Source organism: Gymnoscopelus microlampas (genome assembly GCF_963454915.1).
Source record: "Gymnoscopelus microlampas genome assembly, chromosome: 7".
NCBI classification, from domain to species: Eukaryota; Metazoa; Chordata; class Actinopteri; order Myctophiformes; family Myctophidae; genus Gymnoscopelus; species Gymnoscopelus microlampas.
Genome location: NC_139944.1, coordinates 48,574,790 through 48,589,277, shown reverse-complemented (window position 1 = coordinate 48,589,277; position 14,488 = coordinate 48,574,790). Strand labels below are relative to the sequence as shown.

Genomic DNA, 14,488 nt, shown 5'->3' with positions numbered 1-14,488 from the left:
AGATCGGCTATTTTTGGCAAAGAGGCGTAGAGGGAAAAAAGAGCAGACCAAGTGAACAAAAAAAGTTTAATCTGAAACACAATTTTATGCAATATAGAGGGGGGTCCCTGCTTCATCTCTCTCTCAGCTAGGGGGTCCTTGGCCTGAAAACGTTGAAGACCCCTGAGCCTATTTTCTGTCTTAAGAGCTGGAGAGATGGGGAGGGAGACCCTGTAACTGAACAAACTATAACAATGATTACTATGGGAGCAATTTAACAATTATGTTAACAAACACACATCTGCTATTTAAAATTAAAACAATAGAAAAATGTAGAAAATCTGTATCAGGGCCAGGCCCCTTCCTCACTGATATAGTAAAGTGAGTGTGGGCATGAATTAAAAGTGTAATAACAGTGTAATTATTGATGGACGGTAAACATAAAATGAGTGGGCATGAATGAATTAAAAGTGACGGTTATTGCAACATTATCAGACGGTGACATGTACCTCAAGTCTCCGCCTACAAGGCGTGGTATTGTGTCCAGTGTTGCCATGTCTGCTGATTATAAGCGACTTTAGGCTTGTTTTTCTGTAAAGTTGCTTGTAAATATTGATTGTGGGTTGTGTTTTTTGGGGGGGCTTGTTTCTAAAGTGTATTGCTTATTTGGGCTTGCTTCCTATTGTTGTTTAAACCAGTGGTTCTTAAACATTTTCATGTCATGGACCCCCAAATTAATATGTATTCATCTGCAGACCCCCATCTGAAAACATTCTATGCCAGGGAGCAGGGGGGGGGGACCCCCCCCCCCCCCCCCCCACAGGATTTGTGTTGTTAAAATGTTAAAACATTTACCATTTTCTACTCTTTTTTGTTGTTGTTGAAAATTGCCGATCTACAAGCTCACAACGCGAGATTCGCGAGGCGTTGTGAGCTTTCAAATAGCCGTGGCCAGGCTCTGGCCGTAGTATAGTCACTTTTTTGGGGCTTGTTCTCATAGACCTGTTTGCTTATTTCTCTCTCAGAACCTGGCAACACTGATTGTATCCCATTTCTACAAAACTATTTCATTGGAAGGAAGGAATACTTAGAGAGCAGCATCGAATGATCGATGGCCCCTCCGCCACAGGGTAAGAGATCCAGGAATTATTATTATTGACTATCCATAATATCGATCAGCTATTAAACTGTTCCAATTGAGATTTTATTTAGGCGAGGCAATATGGATTTCAATGTGCGTCGGTATGGGCTAATAACGTTGTAATGGCATTAAATCTGGAGTGATCCACTGAAGAAATACAGTAGATCAATGCTGCGGCTCAGATTTGAATAATCGCTGCAGGCATCTGTTGTGTGTGACACGCTTCTGTGATTTTATGAAGGGATCCGATGTTAGAACAAAATATGTGATGCTTTACATATGCTATTAACGTGTGTATATATACATTATATACACGACTGGAGTCTGTCTCGATGAATTGAATACACAGACAGGAGGACCTTAATGGAAACAAGCCCTGATGGCTTATCTGGGTTATTGTCCGGCTTTTAGCATTTCTTTCCTATAAATCTGTGCCACCGTACCCCTTTTTTTGGGGGGCAAACTGTTTAAGTATTCAATCAATCAAAAAAAGAGACTGTGTTCCCTGGCTGGAATAATCACAAAGACATGTTGTTAGCGTTGGTTAGCCAGTGATGCTACCAAGCAGTTATATTAACCTGACGAGCTGTTATTTAATTGACGAAAAATGCAGATGCCGTTCAGCTGCAGCGAGGTATTCTAGTCCAAAATGTAACGGATCTCATCCCACAATGTGTCCTATTATTTACTTGGAAGTGAATACAATGTGTCTTGGTGATGGCAACAAGCAGAATGGCGCGGACAGTCTCACACCAAGACATCCTTTTTTTTTACACTATAGAGGTCTGTCTGGTGTCATCATCACATCAAAGACATCCTTTTCTTATAGAATAGAATATACTTTATTTTCCATTTGCACGAATGCATGGGACATCTTGGAGCTCAGCTCCCACGGGCTCAGCATTTTCTTTTTAAAGACAGAAAATACAGACATGACAGGAAAAAAAACATACATCCTACTATCCTACCATACTCTCTTATGTATAGATTTTAAGCACAATCAATCACACTTTGATGTATAGATTTATATTGCTGTTGCCTTATGTCTGCACCAGTCAGTCAGTCACTTTCACCTCCCATCAGGTCAGGTCCTACTGCCTGCATGGTGCATGCATGATGGTTGCTGGCTGCTTGGTTGTTGTGGTGGTGTGTGTGGGTGAAGTAAGTGGCCTCAACCATGGTAATTCACTGGGGCACACTGGGGCCACTTCAAACCTCGTCAAGCATGATTTATGCTTATGGTTGCGCGCTGGCTGGCATTGCATTGCATTGCCGTAAATAGATCTACAAGCTCACAACGCGTCACGAATGTGACGCGTTGTGAGCTTGTAGATCTGCTATTTACTAAGCACAACACACCAGCACGCAACTATGAGTATAAATCATCAGGCTTCAGTGGGAAAGTTTGGGAATAATAAGCATGAGGGGGATGGAGCTAAGGTCTGGTCCAGGGGTCATCACCATGGCAGCTCGTGATGGACATTTTCATTAATATTTAATGTTTGCCACGGACATGGAAAATAATAATTTTACCAAAAACACATTGGCCTAGCCCTCAATGTGTCCCAATGTGCTGCACATTTAAAACAATAGTATGTCTGCATTAACTACTGAGCCACTGACTTTACCACCCTAAAAAGATCCTAATGATTTTGCATAATAATAAATCAAATAATAATTGAGTCTAGTCAGTACAGACTGTGGCCACTTAGCTGCAATGCAAAGGAGAGTGGGTGCGTATATATGGCTATTATAGAGATTGCTGGCTTTTCAAAAGACAGTGTTACTTGAGGACAGAAAGAGATCAAATCAAGTTTTACCAGCTAAACCATTGGTTTGGTTTGGAAAGGTACGGTAGCTAGTTGTGGATTCCATTTAGGTGATCAGGTATTCTGCTGCTTGATGAGAAAGTCCAAGGCATGCAAATGTAACAGTGGAAAGAAGACACATACACTAAAAGCTACACTTGATTTGATTTATTAGACGCAATAATTACATGTTAAATGTTTCGCACGGAAACGTCAATGATGAAATGCCAATGGAACACTGGAACAAGGAAACTTGAGAGACAAAAAAGAGATGTAGGCCAACACGATAAGTGATTAACGAAGGGCATGCCAGGATTTTAATTGAATGCAGTGTCACAATAGTTTAATGTGAAGGCACCTGACTTTGATCAGAGGTGAGATAACTTTTAGGTTGGAGAAGGACCCAGGCTGTGTATGGATGGTTTCCATAGATTATGATTGTTGAGTGTTATTATAGTTCTTATTGTCATTAGTGGACACTTTGAAACACTGTCTCTCAACTAACGACAACCAGCTTTCAGGTAAAATGGTGTCAGAACCATAGAACCAAGAATGATTTTATCTGTGTGTGGGATTTGGGCAGACTGTCACTACTTGGCAATTGTTGCTATGCTACCATTGAAACACCAAAGAGTCGAGAGGCACTGGCAGGCGCATTGAATTTCAAAACACCACACGTTTTGTCACCGCAAGGCTTTGGTGTGTGTGTCTGTGTGTGTGTGTGTGTGTGCGCGCGTGTGTGTGTCTTCATCCAGCTGCAACCAACCATGGAGCTTTGCTTTGGTTTGTCACTTCAATCTAGTTGAGCAGTCTTTCATTCATCCCCCAATGTAGGCTATACTGAATGCACAACACATACACACAGTAGCAGTGTGTGTGTCTGTCTGTCTTCTTGTTTGTGTGGAAACTCTGCCACCACCACCGATGTGGTCTTTGTCACAAACAGCTGCACACAGTTGACTGTTCAGAGGCAGCCAGGGGATCCTTTCAAGTGCAAGAATGTGTCATGATGTGTTCCTCATCTTGTTTCTATAATGTCAGGAGAATTGTCGTTGATAAAGGACATTAGTGAATAGGCTAAGCAACTGGTACAGTTCTTTGTGACTCACAATTGTCACATTGAAAATATGAACATGATGGGATTTGTTGACTCAACGTAAATTCTGTGAGTTAAATTTGGTGAGGGACGGGTCAAGACTGTCATTTCAGCAAAAGCACTACAAAAAAGCACAACGCAGCTACTGAAAAATGGAATTTAATTCAATTAATTTATAATAATAATAAATCAAAGTCTAACTAGAAAAAGTGCTCCTCGGAGCACAGGTCTCCGCCAGGTCAGCTACGTTATTCTGGCCTCCTGGTGGCGCTATAATAGGCCAATGTGAAAAGGGTGGCATTTCTTCCTCGGCCTAGTGGGAATGTGCGTTTGAAATTTCACGGAAATCGCAAGCTGCGTGCATAGTTTGAGGCTTTTTGTTCAAAACGGAGCAATCCTGCAAACTTTGGAAGCCAACCATAGGCAATGAGGATGGAATATGGGAAATCGGACAGATCAGTGTTGATCACATGACTATAGAGATACTGTATACTGATTTGCATGACGTTTGGATAAAATCTGTAGGAGTAATGTAAAAAAATGTGTTTTGCACAAATCGGCCACCTGGTGGCCCATGTGAAAAAATTAGGGCAGAGGTTCTGAATTGGCATCCAGGGAGTGTGTGTGCACAGTTTCGGAGCGAACGGGCCAACGGTGTCAGAGATTAGCTGGTAACACACAGACAGGAGGGACACACACGGACGGACGGACACACGGACGGACGGAGGGTAAAACATACTCTCTCGCCATGCCTTCGGCCTGGCGGAGACAATTACTGAGCAATCTGAGTAGGCTGGTGGGTGGCTAGAACTACCCATGATGCATAATATTGGCAGGGCTTTTTTAATGTCATATGTTGTTTATTTTCATCAATCTCTTTGCTGACAGATTAGTTCGCGAAAGAAAAAGGCAGAAGAGGAGAGAACACACACAAGACTGAAGAAAGAAGGGGAATGAAGAATGTTCACCACCATTCGTCTAAACATCATTGCGTAAGTCTAAAGATGCTGCAGTTTAAATGAAGGGATAGTGATTTAACTTTACATTTATTAGCTTTAGAAGTCACTTCATAGATATTTTCTTTAGAGGTATTTTTTAAATTAAAGTATGACATTGTCATGCAAGTTTGAACTAAGACATGTACTGTATGATGTGCTATGATTAAAGTTCTCAGTCACCGGAACTGATTTCAGTCATTTAGATTCCAATGAAGTCAGCATGTCCTCTATGGAAGCATGTCATGCACCGGAAATAGGCTCTACTATAAGCTCACAACGCGTCACAAGCCTATTTCCAGTTATTTGTTCTGTTAAGATTAAAGAGCAGTTGAAGTGGTCAAACTAGCAATAGATATGTACATGTTCAATCTTCCCGAAGATCGTAATGATCTCAGGTCTTTCATGAAAGCAAAGGTTTGAGCCTCAATCTGCAATTTCTTTAACTGGCGACTGGCGAGGCATATCACATCTTCTACATCACTGGTTTTCAACCTTTTTCATGCCAAGGACCCATAAATCAATATACATTTGGCCACGGACCCCCATCTGAAAATGTTTTGTGCCAGGGACCCCCAGAAGCAAAGATATGAGTTACATGTTTTTGCGTTAAAATATATATATATTCAAAGATATGCACACATTTAAAAAAATAGCAGATCTACAGCACCGAGTGCCGCGCTATGAGCTTGTAGATCTGCTATTTTTGAATAGCCAAAGCTAAGTGGTTAAAATGATTGTGATGCTATGTTAATTATTTTAGCTGGGGATCCCCTGGTGGTCCCCGGACCACTGGTTGAGAACCACTGTTCTACATGTTGCACATTGTAGGAGAAGGGGAAACAGGAAAGAAAAGATTACAGAGACAGGGCAGGACAGTCACACCAAGACACTGGACAGTGATTCAGTTGGACATTTTGAACAGGCACACTATTGACAGTGCAACCATTCAAATGTACTTGTACGGCCTAGCCTCTTAATAAATGTATGTCCATAATAAAATCTAAACGGCCATTAAAAAAAACGGAGTGTACCCTGGTTTCAGCTTTCCATCTAAATAGTGAGTCAGTGCCAATGTAAATCAGTACTTGAAGGCATAATTACTTTAGTGGTTTAACATTTTACCAGTGACTAGGCTTAGATGTTTTTTACAGGGGCCAGTTCCGAATTGCAGCCACCTGTAACTGTAAGTGCTCTTTTAGAGCGGTTTTGAAGGAGAGTAAGGATTCACATGTTTTTATGACTGTTGGTATACCAGGGCAGTCCACATTTTTGTGGCATAGCAGTAGAACACATTTAAGCTCCCTCTGGTGTTGTGATTGTGGACGTTATTGACGTTTTTGAAGTATTTTGACAGGTACATACATGGGTGTCTTTGTGGTGTAGTGTGTCTTGTAGACCAGGCCCATTACATACACAAGTTGCTGTACTCTGTCCTCTACCCTGAGCCATCCGACCATAGGAAAGTGAGCATAGTCAAAGGGACATTGGACGAGTGCTCCTGTTAGAATCCTCAATGTATTCTTACTGACCAGAGAGGAGATCCTGTACAAAAATCTTGTTCTTTGGTTGACTTTTTTGTATTACTCTGACTGATAGTGTAGGCTACAAATGTAACCAAATGGACCCGGACCATTAAATTAATTCAATTAACGGAGGATTTTACTGTGTATTATATGGAATGCTCACTGACACTGAGTCTATGTATTGCTATATGTTTCCTGCAATTGGCCCATATGGCTTGTGTGTTGCGTGCTTGATAGATAAAGAAGAGCAATATTGTAACAGATGGTAGTCACATGGCCGTTGGCATGCACTTTGCGTCCAGCAGCACACTACGCTCACTTGGACTACGCTATCACACTAATTGAATATGCACTCTGTCATATTCTGCCATCGGGAACGGGTCCAATTCAAGTGTCCAGCAGGCATATTATTTCAATTGAGTTACATCAAGGTGGGATACTAGAGCATGTGAAACCAAACAGCTTTCACATTCAGAACACTGTGGTCAAATGGATCTAAGCCTGCTTTCTCCATATGGCACATGTACATTTGTACGCTTGCGCACATTTTGTTCCAGGGAGCAAATATTTGAGTTACAAATGTTAGCTTAAACATTTTTTTAATAAAGAATTGTAGATCTACAAGCTCGTAGTGTGGCACACGGTGCTGCGCTATGAGCTTGTATATCTGCTATTTTTGAAATAATAAAATACCTTTTTTTCTATAACTGTATACTGTAAAAAAAAAAAAAAGTGTTGAAATTAGAATGGATTCTATTCTGCCACCTTGTGTCAGGTTGCAACAACCGTCTGTGATTCCCACCCACGGACTGTCCACCATTCACCCACAAGGCAATCTTTTTTTCTTCTTCTTGCAGCTACTTTACCACTGCGCCACCCGAGAGCCTTCCCACAAGGCAATTTTAACATAAGATAAAACTTATTTTTTTGTTGTACAAAATATCGCTCAGAACATCGGTAAACGGTGGTCCAGGGCTTTCGCAAATCGGCATCGGCAAACAACCTTTACAGGTTTTGCACTGATGGTGTGTGTGTGTGTGTGTGTGTGTGTGTTCACAGGGGAGCTGACACGGTGGTTTCTACGGCAACGCTGTGAGAGTGATTGACCGCACTCAGCACTTTTCCACCAGGTGGTAGATTTCATTCACCTGTGTGATGCCCATAGCTGCACGTTCCTCCAAACACGCCTGATTGTAATTACAGGGCCACTCCATACCACTTACACTACCTTTAATGCATAAAGGATAAAGTACCCATTCATCAGTTTACATTTTATAGTGTTCCAGTTCCAATTTTGTCTTGTATGAGTTCTCTCTCTTGATTGGATACAATTGGTATCCTGACCTGAAAATACATTTCCTGTTTACTAAAGAGCTGGAAAGATGGGGAGACTCCTGTTACTAAACAAACACACTATAGCGACAATGACTACTATCAGACTGTAGAGCTATTTAAACACGCATTTTAACGTAAAAAACAGTTTTCTAAAAAATGTATGTTTATATATCAGTGGTGCTCAATCTTTTTCATGTCAAGGACCCCCAAAATTTGGCCGCGGAACCCCATCAAAATATTTTGTTCCAAAATATTTTGTTAGTTAAAAATGTTCGCTTTAAAATATATATATATTCAGAAGATTTGCACACATTTTCACGATTTTTGAATAGCCAAAGTGTAAAATAATGCTTTTTAGCTCAAATCAAAAAATGACGCAGTTCCAGGTCTTAATGCATTAAGAATTTAAAACGGTATATTCAGGGCTTGGCTTTCAAATAGCTTATTACTGAAGTAATGTAGTAACAGATTTACCTGTTAGACAAGTGCTGCTGTGGCATTTTACTCCAAATCTAGGTCAGAGTAAGTAGTGGACAATGTGTGTGCTTGCTTATTTTGGATACAATATGCTTGATGCTAATGTTTTTTTCCCCCTCTTCCATAGGGTGTTACAATAGAACATCAGTCATGCCACCGCCTTCTGACATTGTGAAGGTAGCTATCGAATGGCCCGGTGCCAACGCTCAGCTCATTGAGATTGACCAGGTCAGTATACTCTTATACAAACATCGTCAGTCGTTGCTGTCGGAGCAGAAACCTTGTATCTCCATATTTTTTTTGTTTTGTTCTTTATTTACCCTAGTAGCTGAGCACACATGCTCACATGCGCACACGCCCTGCACATAGACACACACAGACAGACACACACACCTTAAAACCTTGGAGCTGACCAATACAACCACAGTCTTAAGTCACTTTCAGACATGCACTGTATTATGGAAGTTTTCCAGAGTTCAAGGGCTGTATGTATGAACGCAACATACACACTCAGTATGATCGGACATGCAACAGATTTTATGTGGACAGGACTCTTGGCTTAAGTCCGGGTAATTGCCGATTTGGCTGAAATCGGTCTGAGTGTGAATGGACGCGGTGACTGTCCGCTGAATTCACATTCAGCTTGTGGACGTGTTGATGACGCTCCTAGCGAAAGTGAAATTGAAAGTGGTTAAGCGTGTCTGTGTTTTTTTTTTATATAGATATTCAACCAATGAAAAGTATGAACAAGAGCTTGTGACTAAATCATAACTACGTTGGATTAATTGGAACACTGGTTCTTTTTTTTCTCTTTTTTTTAATTCCTGAAAAGTTATTTTGGATATATGAGGTCTAATAATCGCTCTAATAACCACATTCATGTTTTTCCAATTTGTAGAAATCCTTGTTTACCAGGTTACGGTTTGGAGACTGTATTCAATAACTCACCTTTTAGCTGTTGAAATTCTTAACAAAAAATATAGTATATGGTACTGATTTTATTTTGTAATTTTCCTGTACACGTGTCATGCTTCGTTAAACATCCTTGAAATAAACAGGGATAACATCGAATGACATTGAAGAACAACCAGCTATTAACCCATTAAGACCTGAAGCTGATTCTACATGTCTCCTAAATCCCAACAATATTCTGAAAAACCTATGTTTCTATATAAGTGGTGCTCCATCTTTTTCATGACAAGGACCTCCAAAATTATATGTATTTGGCCGCGGACCCCCATCTGAAAATATTTTGTTCCAGGGACCCCCAGAAGCAAAGATTTGAGTTTAAAATGTTCGCTTTAGAAATATATATATTCAAAGATTTGCACACATTTTCACGATTTTTCAAAAATAGCAGATCTACAAGCTCGTAGCGCGGCACTCGGTGCCGCGCTATGAGCTTGTATATCTGCTATTTTTGAATAGCCCAAAGTGTAAAATAATGCTTTTTAGCTCAAATCTAAAAATGACACAGTTCCAGGTCTTAATTGGTTAAACATCCTTGAAATAAACAGGGATAACATCGAATGACATTGAAGAACAACCAGCTATTAAAATAATCTGGCATAACAACTTGCTTGAAAAGTTCAAGAAATGTTGTATTATTGTTTAAGAACACAAACCCCCAATAACCCTATTCTGGGGGCAGAAAAGGTTGGGAACCCTATGACCCTGTGGTTTTTATAACAGCGTCATTAACTGTTTTATTTTATTTTTTTATTTCCTGTTTGCAGAAAAAGCCTTTGTCATCCATAATACGAGAAGTATGTGACGGGTAAGCATCGTCTCACATATAGAAAACAAATCATTTCCCGTTTCCTGTGTAATGTCTGTGTTTATCTTTCTCATATCCATACAGTTATGTCCGTCCATTTATCTAGTTAACTCACGGGAATTCATCAGATCCAGATGTAGAGAGTGGGTGTAGTAAGATCACATTTGATGATCAGGGATTTGCATGAATCATCAACATAACAAACAAAAGTAGAACTGTAGTTTCATCATAGGAGTATTATAGCGGCATGCTGATTCTGTGCTGAAACAAAAATGGAAACAGCCCAGTTACTTTATTATGTAAAATGTTATGCACTCCAGTGATTTGATTCTGTTTGGTGCATATTTCTTTGCATAATGCATAACGACATGCCTTCATTTCTGTAGTAGAACATGTTAATGTGAAATGTTAATGAAAATGTTCATTAACGTCTTAATGTTTCATGGTTAATTTGCAGTTTGTTTGGAGGTGTGGTGTGCTCTATTCGCACCAAATGTCATCATGCTACAGCTAGCGATATGGTGTTTTATTCTAGGATGACATGCAGAGTAGAGAGTTGATCTTGAAAATCCCATAGCGCTCTCCAGCCCTTTGGGTCTCATGGCTCGGCAAGGCACGGCTTGCTTACTTTACTTTACTTTACATACATACAATAGTTATAGAAAAAAATCAACAATGGTCAAGAGCTGTCATATAAGACTCTGGGAATATCCACAGTTGCTGCGGCTGTGGTCATATGTGTTTGGCAAACACTGCTTCCCCTTACTTTGGGAAACACAACACTTGTTGAACACACTCCTGGTATAGACAGAAGTTATGGCATTAAAGGCCCTATTCTGGGCGCCGTCTTACCCATTATCCCTAAACTTCTTTGCCATTTTTTACTATTTTGAAAAACATTTTCAAATAGTTGAAATAGCAAATCTACAAGCTCACAATGTGTCGATGTAGATTGACTATTTCAACTATTTGAAAATGTTTTTCAAAATATTAAAAAAGGCAAAGAAATGTAGGGATAATGGGTAAGACGGCGCCCAGAATAGGGCCGTTAGTTTCCCTCTGCCTGTATCTGGCTCTACTGTTTTGTCTCCTTTTTAGTTTTTTTTTGGCTTATATAACTTGTTGTTATTACCCTTTCTATCACTGTATCACTTGTTTAATTTCCCCCGATAATTATGCTCTGTCCATGAAGAGCACTTCTACTTTTTGTTTTTTTCTCTGCACCGTTTATCTCTTTTTGCCCTTTCCTCCCACTGCCTTCCACACTCATTTGAAACTGTTAGATTAATTTGGTTGCACTTCGGTCCTAACGCCCACTGAATATTCCCACCCCTCCACCATTTCTCCATCTGTTACTCTGGCAAATGGAGCTTCTGCAAGGCGGCAGGCTGACTTTTTCAACCTTTTGGTACAGTATGCACATAGCAGATTATGCTGCTGCTGCTGGGCGAAGAATATTGATCATGCATTATTATTAAGAACGCAGTTAGTTTTAGTTTAGTTTTGCCCTTTTGTACTTTTTTTTGCACTTTAATACTATTTTAATATTAATACTTTGTTCAGATTCCCTTATGATTACTCAGTCAAACAACACACACACACACACACACACACACACGCACACGCACACGCACGCTGACGCACACCAAACCGTCCCTAACAAACTTTGCACATAATGTGCACATACCTCTGTTTTATACTTGTTAATCATTGGTGGAAAGCAACTAAGTACATGTACTCAAGTACTGTACTTAAGTACAATTATGAGGTATTTTTTACTTTACTGGAGTACTTCCAATTTTCTATAAATGTACTTCTACTCTACATCTCAAAGGCAAATATTGTACTTTTACTCCACTATAATCATTTGAAAAATGTAGTTACTAGTTACTTTGTATATTTTGATTATCATTACAAAACCACTTCAGACCTAGATATACTTTGGCAATTTGAAAATAGCCTATTTTCAAAGGATTTTTATACATTTGAATACTTGTGAAATGGGACCTTCTGCATAATGAGTACCTTTTAATTTCGGTACTTTAAGTACATTTTGATGCCAATACTTTGGTAAATTTCACTCAAGTACATTTTTGCATTGTCGAACTTGTACTTGTAACAGAGCTATTTCTATAATAGAGGGTATTGATACTTTTACTTAGTACAGTAAAAAATGTGAGTACTTCTTCAATCGCTGTTGTTAATCATCACATGTGCATCCTCCTCTCTCTTCCTTGTCTCTAGCTGGTCTCTCTCCGGCTCGGAGCAGTTTGCCCTGCGCTACGCTGACGGTCCTCAGCTTTACATCACTGAGCAGGTATGTCTCGGGTCGGGCGGGGTGTTTTTATGTCATTGCGGATGAGCAGTGAACTTGTACTTAACGTTCCTGCTGTTCTCTCTCTCAGAGCCGTGGCGAAATCAAGAACGGGACCATCCTTCGATTAGCCATTTCCCCGGTGAGAGCCCTTCTCTTTTCTCTTCTCGGTTCACTAAGTGTCCTTCACTCTTTTCATCGGGATTTAGAATTATGTAATCGGGTGGGAATTTTGTGTGTCTTGAAATGCCTTAACCCATTAAGACCTGAGGCCGATTCTACAAAATGTCTTCTAAATCCTAACAGTTTTCTGAAAAACTTAATGTTGCTATATCAGTGGTGCTCCAACTTTTTCATGTCAAGGACCCCCAAAATGATATGTATCTGCACTATTATGAGCTTGTATATTAGCAGATCTACAAGCTCATAGCGCGGCACTCGGTGCCGCGCTATGAGCTTGTATATCTGCTATTTTTGAATAGCCCAAAGTGTAAAATAATGCTTTTTTAGCTCAAATCAAAAAGTGACACAGATGCGTTCCAGGTCTTAATGGGTTGAAGCTGCAATCTTGGTTTCCCATGCAAGAGAACCCGTGTTTGAATCCCCGGGTAGGATATAAAGCTTACAGATTGCAGCTTTAAAGTTAAAACGGTCTGCAAAAAGAACAGACCAAAGGCTTAAGGCCTCACAGTACTCTTTAGTGAATGTTTTTCTACCCGTGGCGGGCATTCAATTTACAAAGCAATCCAGCATATGAGCTGCACTAAACTATTGCCTGTGAACCACTCCCTGAATTCAGCTGCATGTTTATGTTAGGACCGCCGTTAACCCTTTCAATCCGGGAAAGCATCGGTGTCATTTTAGATTTCTTTGGCTATTAAAAAATAGCAAATATACAAGCTCATAGTGCGACACCAAGTACCTATCTTTGAATAGCCAAAGAAATCTTAAAATGACACAGATGCGTTCCCGGTCTTAATGGGTTAGGTTAACCCATTAAGACCTGGAACTGTGTCATTTTTAGATTTGAGCTAAAAAGCATTATTTTACACTTTGGGCTATTCAAAAATAGCAGATATATCTGCTATTTTGGAAAATTTGTGAAAATGTGTGCAAATCTTTGAATATATATATTTTTAAAGCGAACATTTTTAACTCAAATCTTTGCTTCTGGGGGTCCCTGGAACAAAATATTTTGATGGGGGTCCGCGGCCAAATACATATAATTTGGGGGGTTCTTGACATGAAAAAGATTGAGCACCACTGATATAGAAACATACCTTTTTCAGAATACTGTTGAGATTTAGGAGACATGTAGAATCGGCTTCAGGTCTCAATGGGTTAACATGACTCATGAATTGAGTGTCGTTACAACCCCACAGGCCCGCGCTGCACGTCAGCTCCTGGAGAGGATCCAGTCCCATGGCATCGACGCGCGTCTGGAGGCTCTGAAGGAGCTCGCCAAGCTGTCGGCGGACCCCACCTTCGCAACAGAGTTCATCAACATGGAGGGCATCGGGACCCTGGCCCGTCTTGTTGAGAGTGGCACCCAGTGAGTTTCAGTGGTGGACAGTAACGGAGTAAATGTACTTGAGTACTGTACTTGAGTACAGATTCTGAGGATCTATACTTTACTTAAGTATTAGATTTTTTTGATACGTATTACTCTTACTTGAGTGCATTTCCAAGACAAATATTTTACTTTTACTCAAGTATATTTCTAGGAAGGCTATAAAGTACTGAGTACTTTTAAGCCCACTCCACATCCACAACAATGTTTCGCCATGCAACTCCTTGCAACATGCACCTACTTGCAACTACTTGCAACCATTAACCCCAATGGTAGTTGCAAGGAGTTGCATCGGTGTGGTTGACCTTAAAACAGTTTTGTTGCAAGGAGTTGCGACTAGTTGCAGCCTTTAGGTTGGCTGTTTTTTTTCTTCCCTAAAATGCAATTGGCCAAACTTCTGCTCTCACACTAGCCGTGTTTCTGGCTTCCCCCTCCGCTCGCCTCTTTGTTACATCTTGTATGGGTGTATA

The 14,488-nt window shown here is 40.2% G+C and overlaps 1 protein-coding gene across 2 annotated transcripts in view; it reads left to right on the top strand.

The window, feature by feature from the left end:
- Positions 1-1,043: 1,043 nt before the first annotated feature.
- The window catches only part of LOC311049280 (engulfment and cell motility protein 2), a 36,749-nt gene continuing 23,304 nt past the window's right edge, over positions 1,044-14,488 (top strand). Inside the window, exons 1-8 of one of the 2 annotated variants that reach the window (XM_084062809.1) lie at positions 1,044-1,109; positions 4,913-5,016; positions 7,605-7,675; positions 8,485-8,585; positions 10,094-10,134; positions 12,379-12,451; positions 12,540-12,590; positions 13,831-14,000. In XM_084062809.1, coding sequence (XP_083918935.1) covers positions 8,508-8,585; positions 10,094-10,134; positions 12,379-12,451; positions 12,540-12,590; positions 13,831-14,000 — 413 coding nt within the window. In that variant the 5' untranslated portion in view covers positions 1,044-1,109; positions 4,913-5,016; positions 7,605-7,675; positions 8,485-8,507. The remainder of the gene's footprint in view (positions 1,110-4,912; positions 5,017-7,604; positions 7,676-8,484; positions 8,586-10,093; positions 10,135-12,378; positions 12,452-12,539; positions 12,591-13,830; positions 14,001-14,488) is intronic. The other variant, XM_084062810.1, reaches the window with a different exon arrangement.